At 43.5% G+C, this 19299-nt stretch overlaps 2 protein-coding genes across 5 annotated transcripts in view; both read right to left on the reverse strand.

Annotated features, from left to right (window-relative positions):
• The window catches only part of necab2 (N-terminal EF-hand calcium binding protein 2), a 90985-nt gene extending 81125 nt beyond the window's left edge, over positions 1–9860 (reverse strand). For 2 of the 4 annotated variants that reach the window (XM_066713578.1, XM_066713574.1), the window contains exons 1-2: positions 9474–9857; positions 3821–3845 (exon numbers count right to left, since the gene is read on the reverse strand). In XM_066713578.1, the coding sequence (XP_066569675.1) occupies positions 3821–3845; positions 9474–9776 (328 nt within the window). In that variant the 5' untranslated portion in view covers positions 9777–9857. Of the gene's footprint in view, positions 1–3820; positions 3846–9473 lie in introns of all 4 variants that reach the window. The other 2 variants (XM_066713577.1, XM_066713576.1) reach the window with 2 other exon arrangements.
• An 8279-nt stretch (positions 9861–18139) lies between these two features.
• hydin (HYDIN axonemal central pair apparatus protein) overlaps positions 18140–19299 on the reverse strand; it is a 118109-nt gene continuing 116949 nt past the window's right edge. The window contains exon 86 of the mRNA XM_066713581.1: positions 18140–18986. Coding sequence (XP_066569678.1) covers positions 18477–18986 — 510 coding nt within the window. The 3' untranslated portion in view covers positions 18140–18476. The remainder of the gene's footprint in view (positions 18987–19299) is intronic.

Below are 19299 nucleotides of genomic sequence, written 5' to 3' on the forward strand. Positions count from 1 at the left end.
ATAAAAGCACTGTGAGGGCGTACAACAGCTTTCTCCAAAAGTACAAGGAGCCCAGCCATGTTTCACGCCAGAGTTCTTCATTGGTTCAATCCTTTTCCTATTCTGAATCACCCAATCAGCAAGTGATAGATTAAAACAGACTAAAACAAATCTGCCGGTCATGCTTATCCATGGCATTAATTTGAGCAGTGCTGCTTCGGGAGTCATTCTGAGCATGGTGGGCTTAGCTAAGTTGCCTATGTACTGAAGATGCTTTGAAGAGGAGAAAAAAAAGGCTGCTGTGGTCCATTTCGAAAAATAAGGGGTTGATTTAGAGTCTTTTTAAAACTGAGCCTATCTCTCCTCCTAGCTGTGCTGTGCCTGCAGAGCACAAGTCTCTCCCCAACTCCCTGTGGACTGAGGCGGTGTAGGGAAACACAGTGTATCAGCCCCACAGTACCTCTACACTACTAACGCACCTCACCGCTGCACCACAGATCAAGACAAGGTGGCTCTGAGATGAGAGCAGCCAGAGCCTCCCTGCTTTGCCTCTCCACAGAAAAAAAACAATAATCCCTGTCCTCTCACTGCAACAAGAAAAATAAGATGGAAAGCACTGCAGTCCTGCCGAAGGAGCAATGTTAAGCCTGGATACAGTCATTTGTACAGCTACTATAATGAATAAAACATCTACACGATACAAGGCCTGCATCCAAAACTGGGGACTTGGTACTGCTCTCCTCACATCAATGTTAAAAAGGAAAAGAGGAACAGAGCATCCTTAGGAAAGGAAATGAAAAGCAGTATGTGAGCTAAAAACCACTTCAGTGCTATTAAAGGACTGTGGCTCTTATTCTTTTTATCCTGTTTATCCTCTTATTCTTCTTTTCCTCCCCCAGTAGTTATTTGTTCTAGATACACTGTTTTAGCACAGTACTTACTAATTTTGATAGAGAACTTCAAGTTTTAAATAATGTTGACACTTTAATCAATTCTCACTGCCTGTTAATAGAATTTATTACCTTCGCCCCCATAGCCATTTAAAACGGAACATTTCTTTCGAACTGTGTGTAGAATTTAAATTGGTAGCTAATTACATTTGTGTTACTAGGCATTGTTCTATAATTGCAATACCTGTTACTGTCGCTTTCGACCATCGAAACAAGGTTTGAATGTTTAAAAAAGGGTAAGCTGGGGGGACGAGCGGGACAGCCTGACTGTGTCCTACCTGTGTTTTAGAGCGTGTCTGTGTGACACTGATTGGAGTCTCAATCGCTTTGTAAAGTCATGCAAGAAAATAAATATGTACTTTTTTTTAATTCCCTTAATATCACAGTGACCCATAATATCCACTCGGCTGCAGAGTCTAGTACTTGGACAAACAAAAAAGAGCAACAACTTTATGTTGTTTGCCAAAATAACCCCCCCCCCCCACCTAAATCAGCCTCTCTGTGGGATAATGAATCATCTCCCTCTTGTTACATAAGCACAGGACCCAAGGGTGCGTTGATGACAAGTGAAGGGTTATTGTTTGTTAAAGGCTAATTGTAATTGTTTTCAAAGCTAATTTGGATTTAATGAAAACTGTAAGCCTGCTCCTGCCAGCCACGCCACTCCGCTGAACAAAACAGCGCATCTCAACAAGATGTTCATTGCGTAAAATAGGCTGAATAAATTAATAAATCAATGTCTTGCTGAATTATGAAAATGAAATGAAGGGCTTCTATGGCTGAATTAAATTTATGTGGGAACTGTTGGAGGACATTATTCTCACAACAACAAGAACAACAAAAAATTAATTAGAAAATTACCAAATACATATAAATGAGCAATAACCCACTATTTTTAAATGGCATGGTATTTACACAGCACACCCTAAATTCTGTACTCTGTCTCCTTCAGGAGGCACACATACATCCAGCAGTTAAGGAGCTGCAGCTGCGAAAGAGAAGCAGAGATCAATGCTCAGGCGATCGATTCATGCTGCATATCTTAGCTTCAGGAAGAGAACGGGAAGCATCAGAAGCAGACGTGTCAGTCAGGCCTCTTGCTGCAGGATGCTAAGTACTATTTGCATGATGCACAAACCCCGGTTACTCTTGCACCACTGGCATCGCCATCGCTGCATGTTTGACTTGCCATCGATCGCCTGGCCTTCCAGCACCTTCCACTTATATTTACAAAAACATTAAAACTGACAAACAATCTGGCTGATTTGCAAACCCAAGCCATTTACTTTACTATTCTCCTTTTATCTTTTCAGATGCATTCCTGTAAATGAGCAGAGTTAATAAATCCTGGAACAAAATGCCATGCGGGACTAGAAAGAGTCACACAGGAGGAAAAAGTAACATGCGATCCAGAAATGACATATGGGAACATATATTAGAGTTACAGCAGCATATATTACAGAATATATTAGATGCATATCGACCTTCTGTTCTTGCCGACCACGTTGAGTCGTAGCCAACTGTTAACCCCTGGACCAGTCCTGTCGCTAGCTGTTGCCATGATTAAAGCCAAAACACTTAAGCCAAGAGTGGGCTTTAAAATAAAGTCATTTGTGATAAGGTCAGTAGAAACTGCACTGGTTACTATACAGAAAGTGTGGACAGGAATAGAGCTGCCATTATTACTCCTGAATGTACGTTAACCCAGAAATATTTATTGAAGCGCTTTCATTTTAAATGCACACAATTCAAAGTAGGAGGGCTTCTCACAATACATCTAAAAAGATCAATACAATGAATGGGCATTTCTCCAAGTTCACTCAATATACAGTCGAGCAACATTTCATGAAGGTGAATGAAAAACAAAAGAGCGAGTTGCATCTTGGATTATTTATTCGGTATCCACACATAATAAAGAGCTGACCTGTAACCTCGACCCTGATTAAGACACTCCTGTTATGATTGCTGAAATGTGATTATCTATTCATACACACAAACACATGTATACATACATATATATATATATATATATATATGAGAGTGGGAGAGAGAGAGAGAGTGGACATGTGACTGGGCACGTGTTCTGATCCTCTTTTATGATGGCATTGATTTAAATATTTACCCAGACCTCTGAGTTTGTGATCTGCTGTACTTTCTTAATGGGTGGAGGCTACATGAACGAAAACAAACATGTCAATACTCTCTGGACAGCCAGAATCACAGGTGGAACTGTAGAGCAGATTTCAGACAAACGTATTTAATGCTTTAACTGCAGAAATCAATCGTGCTATTTAGACTCGTACGCCACTCTAACTTTGCAGATGGTGCTTTATTCCTCCTTACCTCAGAGGTCTAAGACAACACTGAGACTAGAAAGATTTGCATACAGACAATTTAGAAGGGACACAACACTATTTTGTAGAGTGTCAGTGACAGGCCATATGGTACGCCAGTACATTATGTCAGTACTTGCAAGACAAGCACCAAGGTCCAAACTGGATCGTTGGCATTGTGGCATCATGGGGTGTTTTGGAACATGGTATTATTATATCATCGTTACACACAATCACAGCAGCAAGGTACACCCTTTATTGTGGAGCTGGGAGAGCGGATGTCTACTAACCACTCCAGTCAGCCCGGCCAAGTAGCATAAAAACTGGATTGGACAAATCTGGCCTGGTGTCACCTATTCACTTACATGTGATTTGACTGCTATTATTTTCATCAAGGATATCTGAAGCACCTCTGAATGAAGACCTATGCAATTCTAATGGGGAGGCTACCCCTAACTCCTGAAACAGAGTCCCTTCTTTCTAACATGTATTTAAAGAATACTCCATTACCTGTAGAAACTGATATGTGTTCTCATAATTAAAACTCCATTTACTTACCATTCTTATCAGCTCTCCGGAATATCTGAAACAAGAGGGAGAGAGGAGAATTATATATATATGGAAACAGGAGGCCCATGTTACAAGACACACAGAAGTAAAAAGCACTGTCACAAGCTCAGGCCTGCCTGCTGATATTGTCATTTCCATGGTGCCACTTGTCAGGGGCTCTGCTTCATTAAATACCTTTATTGAACAGCACCGGGACGGAATGTGGCCTTTGATTGGTTACATGCATCACATGACCTGTGTGTATATAGACAATACCATGGTCTGTAAACTAATGAGCTGCTGCTCACTGTGAAAGCCACTCCACAGCACAGCGTACCAGAATCCCATCAGCGCCTGCCATTTATCAATATCAAAAACAGTGCCACGGCCTAATTAGACCTAGCGGGAAGAAAATGGACTGTAACGCATTCAGCCTGGATGTATACATAATATAAATGTAATGTTTTTAATTTTTCTTTTTTTATATTAATATTATTACTTAATTACTTTTCTTCTAACACATGTGACTTCATTTGTAAAAAACATGTGCGTTCATTGACACTGCAGGCTGGTTCCCATGACACCAACCAATCAGTGCAGGTGTGCATTATGTGATAAGAACTGCCTGACCCATTACAGTTTATACATCACACGTAGTGCTGAATGTCTCCGCATCTCCTCTCGATCATTTATCTCTAATATTGGTCTGAGGGGGGTCAGTAGAGGAGTGACAAAAAAGGGCTCACCTCGCTGAACAGGGGTGAACGAAATCGTAAAAATATTTGAAGAGCCCTGCAAATGCATTTGACACCAAGTGTGATTGAGTCCTCTACTGTCGGTGCCACTCAGGCCTCCGCGTCTCCCAAGATGTCCCAAGACTACAGGGAGGAAGTGAACTTAAAAGACTTGGTTTCTCTTGTTGCACACTCCTAAACCCAGTGTACAAATCATGGGAGATATGTCTTTTCGATACTTTGTATCTGAAAATGACAATTTTGAGAGGCGGTCAATGCTTTTTATAAGCCCAGGTTGTAATGACATTTGTATAAAAGCAGTTGGTGGTGTTGGCGTGTGTATATAGTGAGTTGAAGGAGTACAGAGCGGCGACTCCTGTGACTTGATTTGAGCACCAAGAGAAGAGCCTCTCAGATCTCTCATTCATAAACTCCATCAGTACAGATGAGCAATCGATTGCTGCTCGTTATACGGGAGTGAAAGTCAATTAATCAATCAATCAATCAATCAATCAATCAATCAATAAAACAAAGCGACAGGCCTATGTGCTTTCTGTATCATAAATTTCCAAACACAAAGAGGCTGCTCTCTCACAGAGGAGGCTTGTCAAAAGCAGGGGACAGAAATGACAAGTCAAATTCAGACGTAAAGGAGGGAGCGGTGGTGCATTGAGTTTTGACTTCTTCTTGTCACCGCTTATTCACCTGTCACAGGAATACGGGGAACTGAGCTGACCTTGGTGGAAAATTGCCTTAAAAGTGTGACCAGACAGCTTGAACAAAGAAAGATAAATGTTCCTCGTGGGAGAGTACAACTTACAATCAATAACGCAATTTACTTTACACCGTACGTGAAAGGTACTATAAGTGATTGCGTGTCCTAGTCAGCAGAGGGTCCCCTCATTTAAAATTATTTTCAGAATCTTTCTTTCTTTTTTTTTTTCCTTCTGTTTTTGGACACAGTCTTGGCTCCGTATCCTGCAGATCATTAACATCTTCTGCGAGAGGCTGGCAGCGTGCAGGGAGAGATGGCGATGAAACCTGGAGCTGGGTCGCAAAGCCGGAGCCGAATCTAAACGGGGCCAGAGAGAACTGCACAGACAGGAGATCAAGATATTCTTAATGCCGTGCAGCCGCTATGGGAGACGGAGTGGTCTTCTCGCAGATGCGCGGTCTGGCCCAGATCAAATATTTTTTTGGGATATTATATTCAGAGCAATGTAGTGCGCTCATCTGCAGCTCAATTTCATATGATCCCGTGCATCATATTCAAATGCCACAGCTGCATGCTTTGCAGTGATCATTTTGTAAGAGCAAGTTCTTGAAAAAGCTCTCTCAGAACTACAGGACTTCCTTAGGCACAGTGGCATACAAATCACTGGCACCACTCTTATCCACCCCTGGAGCGGAGGAGCTAGAGCAGCCAGCGCAGCCCCACTGAGACTTGTTCATTCTGCAAACAAGGAGTAGTGGCACTATCTCCATCTATTCCAAGGAGTTTAAAATGGCACCATAATCATATCAGCCATCTGCAATCTTTATTGAATGGCCCTCCCTGTGTGCAGGTATAAATTATGGATGAAGAGAGACCCCCCCCCCACTCTCTCAATCCTGTGAGATTGATTCAGGGGAGCAGCAAGCAGGAGGGGGCAGATCCAGGAATAGGAACTGGGAAGCTGGGGGTGTGGGGTCAGCAGCCCATTTTATCATCCCTCGTGTTTTCGCAAGCAAAAAAGAAGCAGTAAGTGATGGAGTGATCTCTATATTACTCAACGCCCCCCTCCCCCCCACCAAGCTGCAGCTGTAATTTTTTTTAAAGTGCATCTGAATGGATCAGATGTAATTTGCTGTATTGGAGAGAGCAGGTCTCCCGTGACTCCATCCTCCCTCCACATCGCGGAGGCAATCGCCAGCACGGCTCCGCCACACGAAGCAGCCCTCCGATTGAAACACTCAGTCTGTTCCATCACATTCAAATTCAATTGATTTTTTCTCCTTCAGGGGGCTTCTTTTGTTTCTTTTCTTTTCTCCTTTTTTTTTTTTTTTTACACACAGTGTCAGTTACATTTTAGTGTAAAAGCCTCAGTAGAAATTCTCCTCCCGCTCTCTGATATTTAACTCCTTCCCCCTGCCTTTGACACTTCTCTGATCTGCACCCTGCGCTCCCTCGCTGCACAGCCAGAGAGGGGGAGGTGATGTCTGCCCCCCCCTGTGTTTATCCTGGGAAACCGTTAGCTGCTGATTTTATCTAAATTATATGTTATTTATATTTAAATTCTGAACCCTCATGCAGACAGAGAGGGGCAGAGGAGCAGGGCTGATGATCATTGACACGAACACCACTTAGCAGGAGAGCCAGCCCGCCCTGAAGCACCTCCTATCCCCTCTTTGGGACAGGATATTATAATTGATTTTTTTTAGGAATGTTAGCACAGCTCAAATGGTCACAGGTCTGCGTCTGTGCAGGACCACCTGTATATCAGCAGCTGAAGTGCAGTGACACCAAGGCCTTCCACTTGAGGTGTTAATCACCCCCCAGTCGCCCGCTGCCTTCACACTCACCACTCTATGCCAGGAATTTTTAGGCTGTCATGGCACGGGATTCTCTATTAAGGCTCACGCATCTTGTGAAGATGACGGGCAGACAGGTGATGTATCCTTTGCTATCCTATGTTGGCATTTTCCTAAGCCTGACAGACTAAATCATAATGACTTTTAATCAATACTGCAGGAAGACAGAAAATCACTTCAGTGCGAAAGCAAAGGGAAAGGCAATAAACGTGTGTGTGGGGAGGGGGCAGGAATCATCTCGTCTGTTGCCATTGTTGTACTTCATGTATTTGCAGCAGCACAAGGTTTTTCACAAGAATAAATGTATTTGTTCCCCCTGTGTGTTTCTGTCTCATTAAGGAGAGAAGCACCTTTGTTTCTAATGAGATGCGCCACTAGTTGAAGGAGATGAACAGGGGAATGAACACAAATGGAGCCATCAAAGGGAGCGCTATTCCCGTCGCGATGCAGTGCATTAACTCGCATGCATTCATGGAAATACACAAACACACTGGGTAGCAGATGCAAACACACAGTCAGAGGGAAATGTGGGAAGAGGGGAGGATGCACACACCAACCCACTCAGGAATGAGAAGGGAAAAAAGCTCTGCCTTGCTAATAATGTTGAGTTTCTACATCCACTAAATTACAGCTGAAATACATTCTTGCTTGTTTTTAACAAACAGATCAATGAGCTGGCACAACAGACTGCTCTGACAATAGGGCTACTGGAGATATATATTTAGTGGCAGACAAAATAATTAATGTGCTTAGATTTTATATCAGAGTCTCAGTACTACTCCACATAAACAAAAAGTCTAGCACATCTTCAAATTGGCTGGTTCTTGTGTGTATCGAGTATTTATGTATACAAATTCTCAGTTGAAATAAATGTTTCCTTATGTTTTAATGAGCGTGTGGTGAAGCATAACAAGATCTATTTCTGGAGAATGACAGCAATTAATACCAGCACAGGACAATTTTGTGCAGAAAAACACACTGATACAATTTCCAAAACAAATAGGTAAGTAACTGAATGAATGAATGCATTAATTCCCTAATGATGTGGAGGGTGCTGACACAGACGGTACCATCAGCACGGTAAATGAGACAGCGCAGCAGAAAAGTTTAAAAGGACGGTGACGGTGGTGGAAGCGTGCAAAAGTAAATAGCTAATGATGAAAACTTTGCAAATTTCTCTCTCGACAAGGCAACCACAATTAAAAACCATCATACGTTAAAGCTACAATAAACAAACACATGCACACATACATACATACATACACACATACATCAATACATATGAAGCGCACTGTTCCAATAAACCTAGAGTTTCAAAGTTGTATATTGACTCACATATTACTATCTTTCTGACACCTGAGGTTAACGAAATGAATATCTACTGTGAAATGAAAGCCTGCTGTGCGCATCGGTAAATTGGTTGATATCCCCATGCACATTTTTAATATTGCATGTTTTAATGTATGCTAACTGCTTTTAAATCTCAGGAGAGAAGTACCAGCGGGACAGATCATTCACTTTCCATTTTCCTAAACAACAATAGCTAGAAGAAGAAGAAGAAGAAGAAGAAGAAGAAGAAGAAGAAGAAGAAGAAGAAGAAGAAGAAATGTATGTGCCATAAAGTAACTGAGGCGACCCCCGCAATGACCAAACATTGAGGATCTATTGGAGCCAATGCATATAGGATAAAACATGGTATTATTTTGAGTCCTACACATTTAAAGTTTATAAATGTACTGACATAATTCTTCAAATATATACGTTTAGAGTTTGATGTTTGATATGTATGTAGCGTTTATTTATCCCTAACTAGTTCAAGTTGGAAATAAGCACTTCTGCAAACCGAGGTCGGGATCCAGCTGTTCTCCCCCAGAGGCAGCCCGCAGCTCAGCACTGCCCAAGATCGGCAAAATGAGCAAAAATATCCTGAACACTTTGCAAAGGTTGGACAACATTAAGTACAGCTCGACAGAAAACACGTCTATACACGATCTCCCCTTTCACTCCGTCCTTTGACTTGGAAAAACAGGATCACACATCCGTAGTTATTGTTTTGTGTGTATAAATGCCTATACTGTATATAAAAGCAAATAAGAAATACAATAAAAGTCAGATTCAAGTAAATGATCAGGTCCAGTAGCGCAACTGACCAACACATAACACTAGTGCAAAACGAAATCTAAATAGACATTATTAGTATTAGCCTATAATAATAATTATTATTATTATTATTATTATTACTACTATTTTACAACATGCATCCTGTATGTTTTAAGGCAACGCAGCACACACACATCTCTCACAGCCTCCCGTGTCGGGCAGGACCTCTCTGCCGAGGGAGCTGCGCAGGTACCTACATCCAGGATGACCGAGATGCCTCTCCGCGGCTCCGGGCGGAGGAGCTGCTCCCGGGCGGCCGCCGGCTCCCCCTCCTTCAGCAGCTCCCGGGCGGAGATGTTCTTGTCGCTCATCTTGGTGACGATCCAGCGGACGAGCCCGTCTATTCCACCGAGCTGGGCGCCGCTGTTGCCTGACTGCGCAGCCGTGTCTGTCTCGCTGTCCTGCGCCCGCAGTTGGGGTTGTTCTTTGTGGAGCAGTTTGTGGACTCCGTCCCTGCAGTAGCGCGCTGCCTGCTCACACATCCTCTCGCCACAGAGCATGCATGCTGAGAGCTGTGGGGTATTCCCTCCCACATCGCTTACATCACCCCGAAACACACCTCTCTCACTTTACATCACTACACCAGGCACCGGGGTACAGCGGCGAACAGGGCTCATGCATTGTGCGGTATGTGTGGATTTGTTTATTTAAGCACAAGTATGTATGTATGTATTGATTCTTTAAAGCATCATGTTCAAAATGGTGAAGACAAGAACAAGAAGTTGGTTGCAGTCGTCTCTGCTGATTAGGAGTTGTTTAATCGTCTTTCAACCTCCGACTGGGTTAAACATTTCACGATTGGATAAATAAGGTTTCAGAAAACTTGTCTTAACACTTCATTAGTGCAACCAGTTTATATTATTAGGCTATTATTCACTTTTGTGTGAGTCCTAAGTAAAATGGTTTTAAAATGTGTTCCTATTATAATAGTATTGATATGGATCATATATGCATTTATGTAATTCATGATGATTGTTTAGTTAATAATAATAATAATAATAATAATAATAATAATAATAACAATAACAATAACAATAATAATAATGTTTCTTCCTGAGCGCTGGGACCCAGAAGTGTGGTCCTCACTCTGCAGTGCTGGGGGTCCTGTATGAAGCATCTTCAGCCCTTGTTGTGCAGTATGAAGACCACCCCCCTGGTGTGATTGATTACTGTCTATGTGTCTCTGTCATTGCATTCATCTCAGGGCTGCGCTGCCCGGCTCTGCTCCTGCAGCCCCACTCCCTCAGCTTCTATACTTCATTTCCATCAATTAAGGTGACATTAACCAATTAACCCAATTATTTGGTTCAATTTAGTACCAGGGCCAGAGACTCTTGTCACAATGCTTTCTTCATTGCAGTGGGTGCACGCTGGCATATTAGCCGATTACACAGTTGCGAATTTCCACCAGGCTGTTGTCTTCCTAAAGGCCTTTGCTGTGATGGGAGCCAAAGTCATAGCTGTTCCACCCGCAGTTTCGAGGAAGGCCAGGCAGCACGCAGCGCTGTGCATACTCCAGCACTTGCTGACATCTTTAGAAGCGAGGGCACTGGCCTGACGTAGTGGAATTCTCCCCCTGAGAGAAGGGCCGGGCAGTGGAAACACCCGAATTTCATTGGCAGAGGGCTTTCCTTTCAAGTGTGCTCCTCAGTACGTCAACTGCCTCACCAGCCAAAGGTGACATTTGAGTTAAAAGGCACCGCAGCCCTGCCCTTTCACGACACTAATTAACGGCTCCCCTGCGGAGCCCTAATGGCAACATGAAGCATGCAGATTAATCCAGCCAGTCGCTAAGCAGACCCCTTCACTCGGCTCTCGTCAGGACGCTTCTGCACTTGGTTCTTGGTTATGTTGTTATGGATTCCGCAGAATGAAACGTATAAGGAAAAAAATGGGGATGAATGTTACAATTACACCCTGAAGTGATGATGTTTTTTTTTGCGGAGCTGGGTTATGAGAGAGTTGCACAGGGCATCGGAGCAGGGTCCTCACTGCAGCACAGGTGCGCAGCTGAAACGGGCCTGGTCCTCAGGCATGGCGCAAATCAGCGGACTCGCTTCAGAGAATCCCAGTTCAGTAAGCACCTTGCTTTGTGGATGTCTACAGTGTTATAGCCACTCGCATTCCTTTTTACCACCAATCTCAACTTGTGCAGGGAGCTTTACTGTATAATGCAAGGGAAAGCAACAAGTAGCCCTCAGTAGTGATGCTTACTACTATAGCCTGCTGGGTGAGAAAAACATATGAGCAAGCCAGCATCAGTCAATCGAGTGAGCCATGTGCACTTCCAAGGTGAGAGCAGAGACCTAAATGGAGCAATTTTAGTTTTCTTTGGAAGTCACAGAACCTGGTTTCACAGAAGTCATGGTCATAGTACATGACTCAACATGTTAAAGATTCCAGGGAGAAGGACAAGCTTTTGAAAGCAGGCAGAGAGTGAGGAGCCAGTCCTCCCAGCTCCACACAGAGCGCCAAGCCAGGCACAGATCTTTCATCAGAGCGGAGCACTATCTGATCACAAGGCAGTGTGCAGAACCGGCTTCTTCAGAACTCTTTTGAGTCTTTCTGAATTCTTAAAATTTTGGTGCTTTTATGCCGCTCACAACCAGCACCTTAGGGCTAAAGTTAGGTGGTGCAGATAGAATTACAGGCAGGAGACACTGATGTGAGACCAGAAAGGCAGTTGACCGCAGCTCGCTGGCAGGTCATCACAACCCAGTGACCAAACAGCGTGAAAGGGACGATTGGTTCATGTGGCCCTGTTACGGAGGTGTCATGGCCCAGGGTTTCCAAGCCTTAGGTATTGCTCTGTGCTGCGCCGCTGATCCCTTGTTTCAGCAGGTTTTGTTTGTCGTGTGGGTATTGGGAGATGTCCACTGTGATGGCTGTCCAATTCCTGGGTCTAATTTCCATACATCTGGAGGTCCGTACTCCCAGTAGAGAGCACAGTACGAGAATCACACTGCTGTCACAGGACCGGGCACTACAACCCACAGCAGCCATAATAACAGCCACCAATACTCACCCTGATGCAGGAGGACACTAGAGGGAGTGCTGTTCACTGCGTGTGAGTAACATGGTCATCCTGTTAACTTGCCTCTTTTTTAGTGGCCCTCTGTATCCCTCTGTATCCCCAGCACCCAGCATAGTAAGTAATAAGAATGTTTTTTACATTGATAATAATGTTTTCAAGAAATGCGTTCCAGGTAACAATTATGCTTAAATGAAAACCAAATCAACATATCCCCAGCCAATAGTAAGATAAAAACACGCAGCATTAATATCTGTCTGCAAGTAATGAGCACATTTCTCAATGTTATCTGAGACAGCAGCCCATTAAGACATATTATCATTAGGCTTAAGGAGGAAAGACTGAAATTAATTCATAAAGCAGAAAGCTTAACCACTGTAAGAGAAAAGCCATCATTAGGGCGCTTAAATTGCAAACATAAACGACTCATTACATATTTCCTGCTATTTGCATAAAAAGGAAAAGAAAACAAATCAGACCCCCAGCGTATTGGTGCGGAAGGCTGAACCCTCTTCCAGGGATGTGACGCTCAGTCCTGCCAAACCTCTGCTGACCCACAGGTGGCAGTACACATCTGATGGACAGAGCTCACTGGGCTGTACTAGCTCAGGGACCCGGGGAGTTTTCGACCAAACAAAGCAGGGGCCCATAGTGGAGGAATGCTGTATGTTGACAAACCCGTGCTGACCTGCTGCCTGCCTGGGGAGACCATTGCCCGCTGTTTGTTGCTTTTGAAGCCGTTATTCCCAGAGCCGTCCAATCAGAACAGTCCTCCAGAGTGCAGGGCAGTTTGTCTTGTAAATCACCCAGATGCCACAGCCACCAGTGATTAAAGCACCCAAGGAGGATAATAAACTGCAAATAATTAGATTTATTTGTAAGACATGTGTAATACTGTCTGAGCCGCAATTTGTGCCTGTTTACTGACCTATTATCAAGCCAGGAATGTTTCTTTCTGAGTTGCTGCTGCCTGGTGTAGTTGTTATTACCATGACAGGGAAACATCTATGGACAGTTATAAAAGTAGTAGAACAAGAAGAAAATTATAGATTTCTCTTTGTCTTTGGTTCAGTGAAACATTTTGCACTCAGGAGGGGATTTTTGAAAACCTGTTAACAAAAGGTGTTTGCACAGATCTTTAAAAATAGAAACACAGCTCTCAGCATTGGTTACAGTACACTCCTGAAACAAACAAGCCATAGTTACTCAAAGCCCATGGCACACAGTCAGATGTCAGTTAAAGTGACAGTAGAAAAATTGTATTGATCCCCGACTACATAATACCTTCAGATAAATTATTGATTTGAACTCTAAATAATTCCAAGGCCAACCTGATGCAAAAATTATTCATATGTGGTAAAATACGTCTGATCTCACAGTTCACTAATTTAACTATTAGAAAATTAATTGTTTTAGGTGAGGGAGGTGAGAGAAAAAATAATTACAAACTTAACACGCCTCCACACTTATCTCTGATCTCGCTGCAAAATCACACGCTTCCATCTGTTATAGACACGCCATTAAACCTTCCTTTGAATGACCTTTCCCACCTTCCAAAAGAGCAGTGGGTATTTTTCACTCCTGAACTTTAAAGTGGTTTAGAGTGGGCAGTCATCATCAAGTGGGTTGCTCCTAGGAAGGTCTCCCCCCCACAGAGGTGTGTGTGTGCGATACAGTAAAAGGACAGAGATCACAGAGTCAATACCAGAGCTGTCCCTGGGGTTGCAGGCTGGGGGAGATGACATGAAAATTAGTGAGCAGCACAAAATGGGCCCCTGAATGAAAATGTCAACGACAGGTCATCTGGGATCGCAGTTATTTACTTTGCCACAGCAACAGTAGCTTGGTAGTGCCACAGGGCAGGAGAGAGTGTGCCAGGTGGCAGGGCGGGGGCCTGCATATGGGAGGGTAGCAAAATCATCACATTATGCCTTCAAATAGTGCCCACCCAAACCCTGCACCTTTTCAGGCATATAAGGCAGAACCAAAGATTTCCTTTTTCTACTAAAACAACTAAAATGTTCTGAGCTGTAATTTCAGTGTGGTTATTACCGATCGTTTAGACTATAAAAGACATAAAGCCACTGATAGCAATGGGGAGCAGGCAGCACAAGTGATAAAAATACAATAAAAAATATATACAGCAGAAACAATACAAGATTCCCTTTCCCCTGGCTGTGGATTGGCAGTAAGAACTGACAATGTATGTAGGGTGCCAGAGCTCGAGTGAGGCCCATCGCTCTGTGGAGTATTAGTCCTCAAGAGGCACTTGTTTCTGGAGAACATTACATTCGGATGTTGAGTGCTTTAGTGTGTTGCAGTCATCACATGCTGCACTGCCGGAGAAGTTATTTAACTTTATGAATCCTCGTTGGCAGCCAGCGTGGCGCACACTGCTCCATCCATTTAGGTTAGTGTGACACAGGTTGTAGCGCCTCCGACTCGGCCTGCCTCTCCTCTAATGGATGATTCCGCAGGACACTGCTGAATAATTTATTCTTCCTCTGGAAGTGAGCCATGTCTCCTCGCTCCTCGCAGTAATAACTTCTCAATCTGCTCCGGCAGCTCTCAACTCTTATTGGTTTATTAGTGTGTATTCAATTCTGAGTAGATATGGAGGAGTTATGAACTTACTAGTACATCCATCCAGACCTACTCTCATCGTGGTTTGCCTGATGGTGTGTAGAGAGGGCAGTGGCTTTCAAATGACATCTCCCTCACATCTGCCTGCACCACATCCCTGCCTGGCTCAGTGGCAGGCAGTGCTTGCAGCTGCGAAGTGGTGGCAGACACAAGGCGCTATCAGTAAGTCAACGATTCCCTATCTGCCTCACTCCAACTGTGATTGGAATATTCAACCGATTGACGCAGGCCAGGGAAACAGAGGGGAAAATCAACAGAAGGAAGCCCCCTCTGAAGCACAGAGGCTGACTTTAAACAGAATCGTAAGAAAGAGCCACCACAGTTCAGAGCTCAACAGAGGGAATTGTGGGAATCTTGATTTGTACCAGAGACAGGAGCCCTGTCCAGTTTCTCCTTTTAGCGTTTGTTTGCAAGGTAAAGGTTTGCAGGGATTGAGAGACTTGCTTCTTGCATGTGAAAAGCCAGGGTTAATTATGTTAAACAAACAAACATATAAATAAACAATATTATAGGTAATAGAGCGTGTTTCATAGACACTGACTAGGTGACAGTCCCTGTAGATCGTGTGCTCCTTGTCTCTTGCAAGGCAGTGTGTGTGCAGAGGATGTGCACAGAGCATCCGTGACAGTAGCAAGGCCCAGAAACTAAACACTTACAGATCCTAATATTGTCAACACTGACTTCTGCTCTGAGTCTTCCCTGGTCTGTGTGAGAAAATAGGCCTTGCTTTTTTTCTTTCCAGGGAATCATGCTGTGTTGTGGGAGCGGGCTCTAGATAGCAGTGGCTTATTACAGCCCTATAGATCCCTCTGGGTCTCTGCCCTATCAGCAACTCCCTCACAGAGACAAAAGCCCTCCGCTGGAAGAACGCTGGAAGTTTCCTTTGAAGAGAACTCGCCGGGTTCATTAAGGACTTGAACAGCCGGAGGATTTACCACTCCAAATGAGGCCTAGAATAAGCCTTTATCAAAATTACTTTCTGATTCCTGGCAGAGGCTCTGAAAGAATTCTCCATCGGGGGAGAAAATGTACCCCGACCCTTTTGTGATTAAAAACATGAACCAATGCTGTTTCTCACCACTGCCGAGCTGGAGGCTCTGAGACGAGGCCGTCTGAATAATGGCCTTCTCTGCCTGCCACTGTTTGTCCATGCAGATGCGAGAACAAGGAAGCAGACCTCAGCTGAACGAGCGCAGGGCTCACTTTGCACTGTGGTGGCAGCAGGCTCATCAGACCCCTTCTCGACAGACAGATCTGTCCACTGACACAACAGAAAATAGATCAGACTCGGGGAGCAGGTGCCTCCAATTTCCAGTTTGTTTCTCTGCAGTTCAATCGCTCCTCACCTCTCGGGTGAAGTAATGAGAAATGAAACAGCAAGAAGGAAAGAAAAAAAACAGCAATTGTAACAGAAAAGGAAAAGAACATTTTGTTATCTCCAAAATAAATAAATAAATAAAACATCATAACATTATCGAATTAAAGATGATATTTTTCCATTGTCTTGACTGTTTATGTCCAACCTCAATTTGGGGTTGCCATCTCTGGTAGGATGCAGTATGATGCCTACCCACCTATCCAATTATTAACATCCAGAACTCCATCCCCAGCCATCGAAAACATTTAAATCCCAATCCCCAACCCTGTTTGAGTTCCTGGGAAATCTAACCCTACGACTTACCCTGTCCAAATTATAAGTCTAGTCTGAACCCTGATTCTATTGTAACACTTTGCTTAACTAATTAATTGCTTTCAAATAAAACACCGAACACCAAACTCTCATCGTGTGAAGAATTCAGCACGAGGCACCGCAGCTAAAGCACAGAGATTATTGCTGTTACTGTGAGGAAAGCCTGAATCATACAGACTCCATAAATATAATGTAAATAATCAGAAAGAGTTTTAAAATGTAGCTCTTCAAAGACAGGTACTAATTATCCTTTCCTGTTGCTTCAAAAGGAAAACAGGAGGCCCTATTAAAGTAAAAAAAAAAAAAACTTCTGCTGGCACTGCGTTCTGACGCCCACTACAACTCTCATTAAAATTAATCCCACATTTCAAATTAAACCCCCTTATCAATGAAATTCAAAAACACATGTGTTGCTTTCTCAATCAGACCATTTTCTTTTGCCTTTACTGGATGAAAGTAATTATGCTGAATAACGCAAGCCAACTGTCTTTTTGTATTTCTCAGAAAAATACATTTCTGTTCTCTGAACACACAGAGCAGCCAATAAGGCAACATCTTCACTGAGATGTGCAGCTCATCACTGAAGTTCCAACTCACTGTGAAAGCCTGGGAGAGGGAAGGGGTTCTGGGTGTGATATAGAGACACCTGGAAGCAGGAAATTAACAGTTCCAGCCCTATGTTTGTCAGTGTCTCATTGTGTTTTCTATGAACAATACCTTAACACTGTCCTTTGAATTAGATTAAAAACCAGAGTCTGATTGCAAGTAATCCTGTTTTCTATGATCTGATTGGAATACAATTGTCTGCTAAATTAGGGATGGCTATTTCTTCTTTTTTATAGTTGAAATTAAAATACATAACCAAAAATATCCTTCAGATGGAGCTGTCTGTAACTGAGTTACAGGGCGTTTTGGAGAAAGACCTCGACACAGGTCCACTGTTATGGCACTCAGAGGCTCAGTGAAGATGAGGAATTGACCTGAAGTGGGAAGAGGAAGTGGGTGGGTGAGAAACACACTCTTTAAAATAAATGTCAATAAAACCACAATTGAAGCATATGCACACTGCCAAAAGTATCTCTTAAGTTTCTTTGGTATTTACTCTTCCGTATTCCTTCAATACCACCTCAACCTCAGCTTGATTCTGGATTCCTTCAACTTGCATAATTCTGTCCACTCTGTATTACCATTCCTTGACTTTCTCTCGCAGACAGTGTCTCAGGCCAGTTTCAAAAGAGTAACAGTGACCCACAGTGGATAACAAGCAGCTGTCAGCTGCACCGCCCCTCTCTGACCAGCAGGTGTCCCCCTCGCCATCTCCAACATGAACATCATCCTTCAGTAACCCAGCTCTGTCTGACCAAGACACTCAAGTTCTCTTTTTCATAGATTTCCTTAAAGAGCATTCACTTTCCATATATTACAGGTAATTAAGCATCTCATCATCACTCTTTATCTATTAATTATATACAGTGGGAAATTACTCATCCCTTTATCAATTGGGTTTAAAATTCAGTTTATTGTGTGAAATGTACATATAAAATAAAAACAAATCCAATTAGATATTTTGCATAAACATTTTTAAATATAATCACTTAACTAAAGTGTTTTACATTTATCACAAAACGCTTTTGAAATTAATTTGTTTAAAATTGTACATGAGCTGTACATGAGTTTAATTCATGTCACAGCTTGGTGGAACAGAGTGATCAGGAAAACACAGAGGGTAATGCTACGGTGATAAACATTTAACTGTGGATTTCTTTAGCCAAAGAAACAAAAATGGTGACCTGAACATTTCGGTGCTACAGGCTACAGCCACCAGCAGTGCCCAGTCTAGGAGGGCTTGTCTCTCTGGCCCAGCTCAGGAACGAAGCCCTTCAGGTAGTAGACCCAGCTGATGGTCTGTCCGTTGCCTTCCGCCCGGGGGCAGGAGATGGTCAGCTTGCCGTTGATGGGAGCACGGCTGCCGGAGGGGCTGCCCTCGCAGGAGACGAGGATGTTGTGTGTCTTCTTGGGACGGATGGTGTCCACACCCTTCACAGAGAATGCTGGGTTGTCCACCTGGAATAAGAAGGAGGTGGGCTGCAGGAAGACGTTCTTGAAGGGGATGGAGACGTTAGAGCCGACCCGGATGGTGAAGGGGCCCTGGGCTTTCGGGGGGGTGCAGGTACCGAACAGGGGAAACACATACTCCCCCCCGAGGGCAGAGGATAGAGTCAGCAACCCCCGGGACTCGCCCAGCTGGCAGGGCTCGAAGCACACCTCCACACCGATCTCTGTGCCACCCTGGAAACCAGGCGCCGCAGTGATGTTCTTCTCCACGGTGAAGTCGGGGTTGTCACTCTGAGTACAAGAGAGGGCAGAGAGTAGAGAGAGGGTCACACCAACTGTATCAGATGTTTTTTTTTTTTTCCTTGGTAGCTTGTTTTTTTTCCTAATACTGTAAGAAGACTGCTGAAGAAGGACAGGATTTTGGTGAAGCACTGGCGATAAACAGGATAAAGGCTGCAGTTTACAATATCTACCTGATACTGATACACTGAATGCTCTGATTTCAACACTGACAGTGGTTGATCCACACAATAAAAGCCACATTACCTCTCAAACAGCATACAGTTTTTATTATCATAGTTTTGACATGCTGACATGCTGACTC

This window comes from Amia ocellicauda, chromosome 9, assembly GCF_036373705.1.
Source record: "Amia ocellicauda isolate fAmiCal2 chromosome 9, fAmiCal2.hap1, whole genome shotgun sequence".
Classification (NCBI taxonomy): domain Eukaryota; kingdom Metazoa; phylum Chordata; class Actinopteri; order Amiiformes; family Amiidae; genus Amia; species Amia ocellicauda.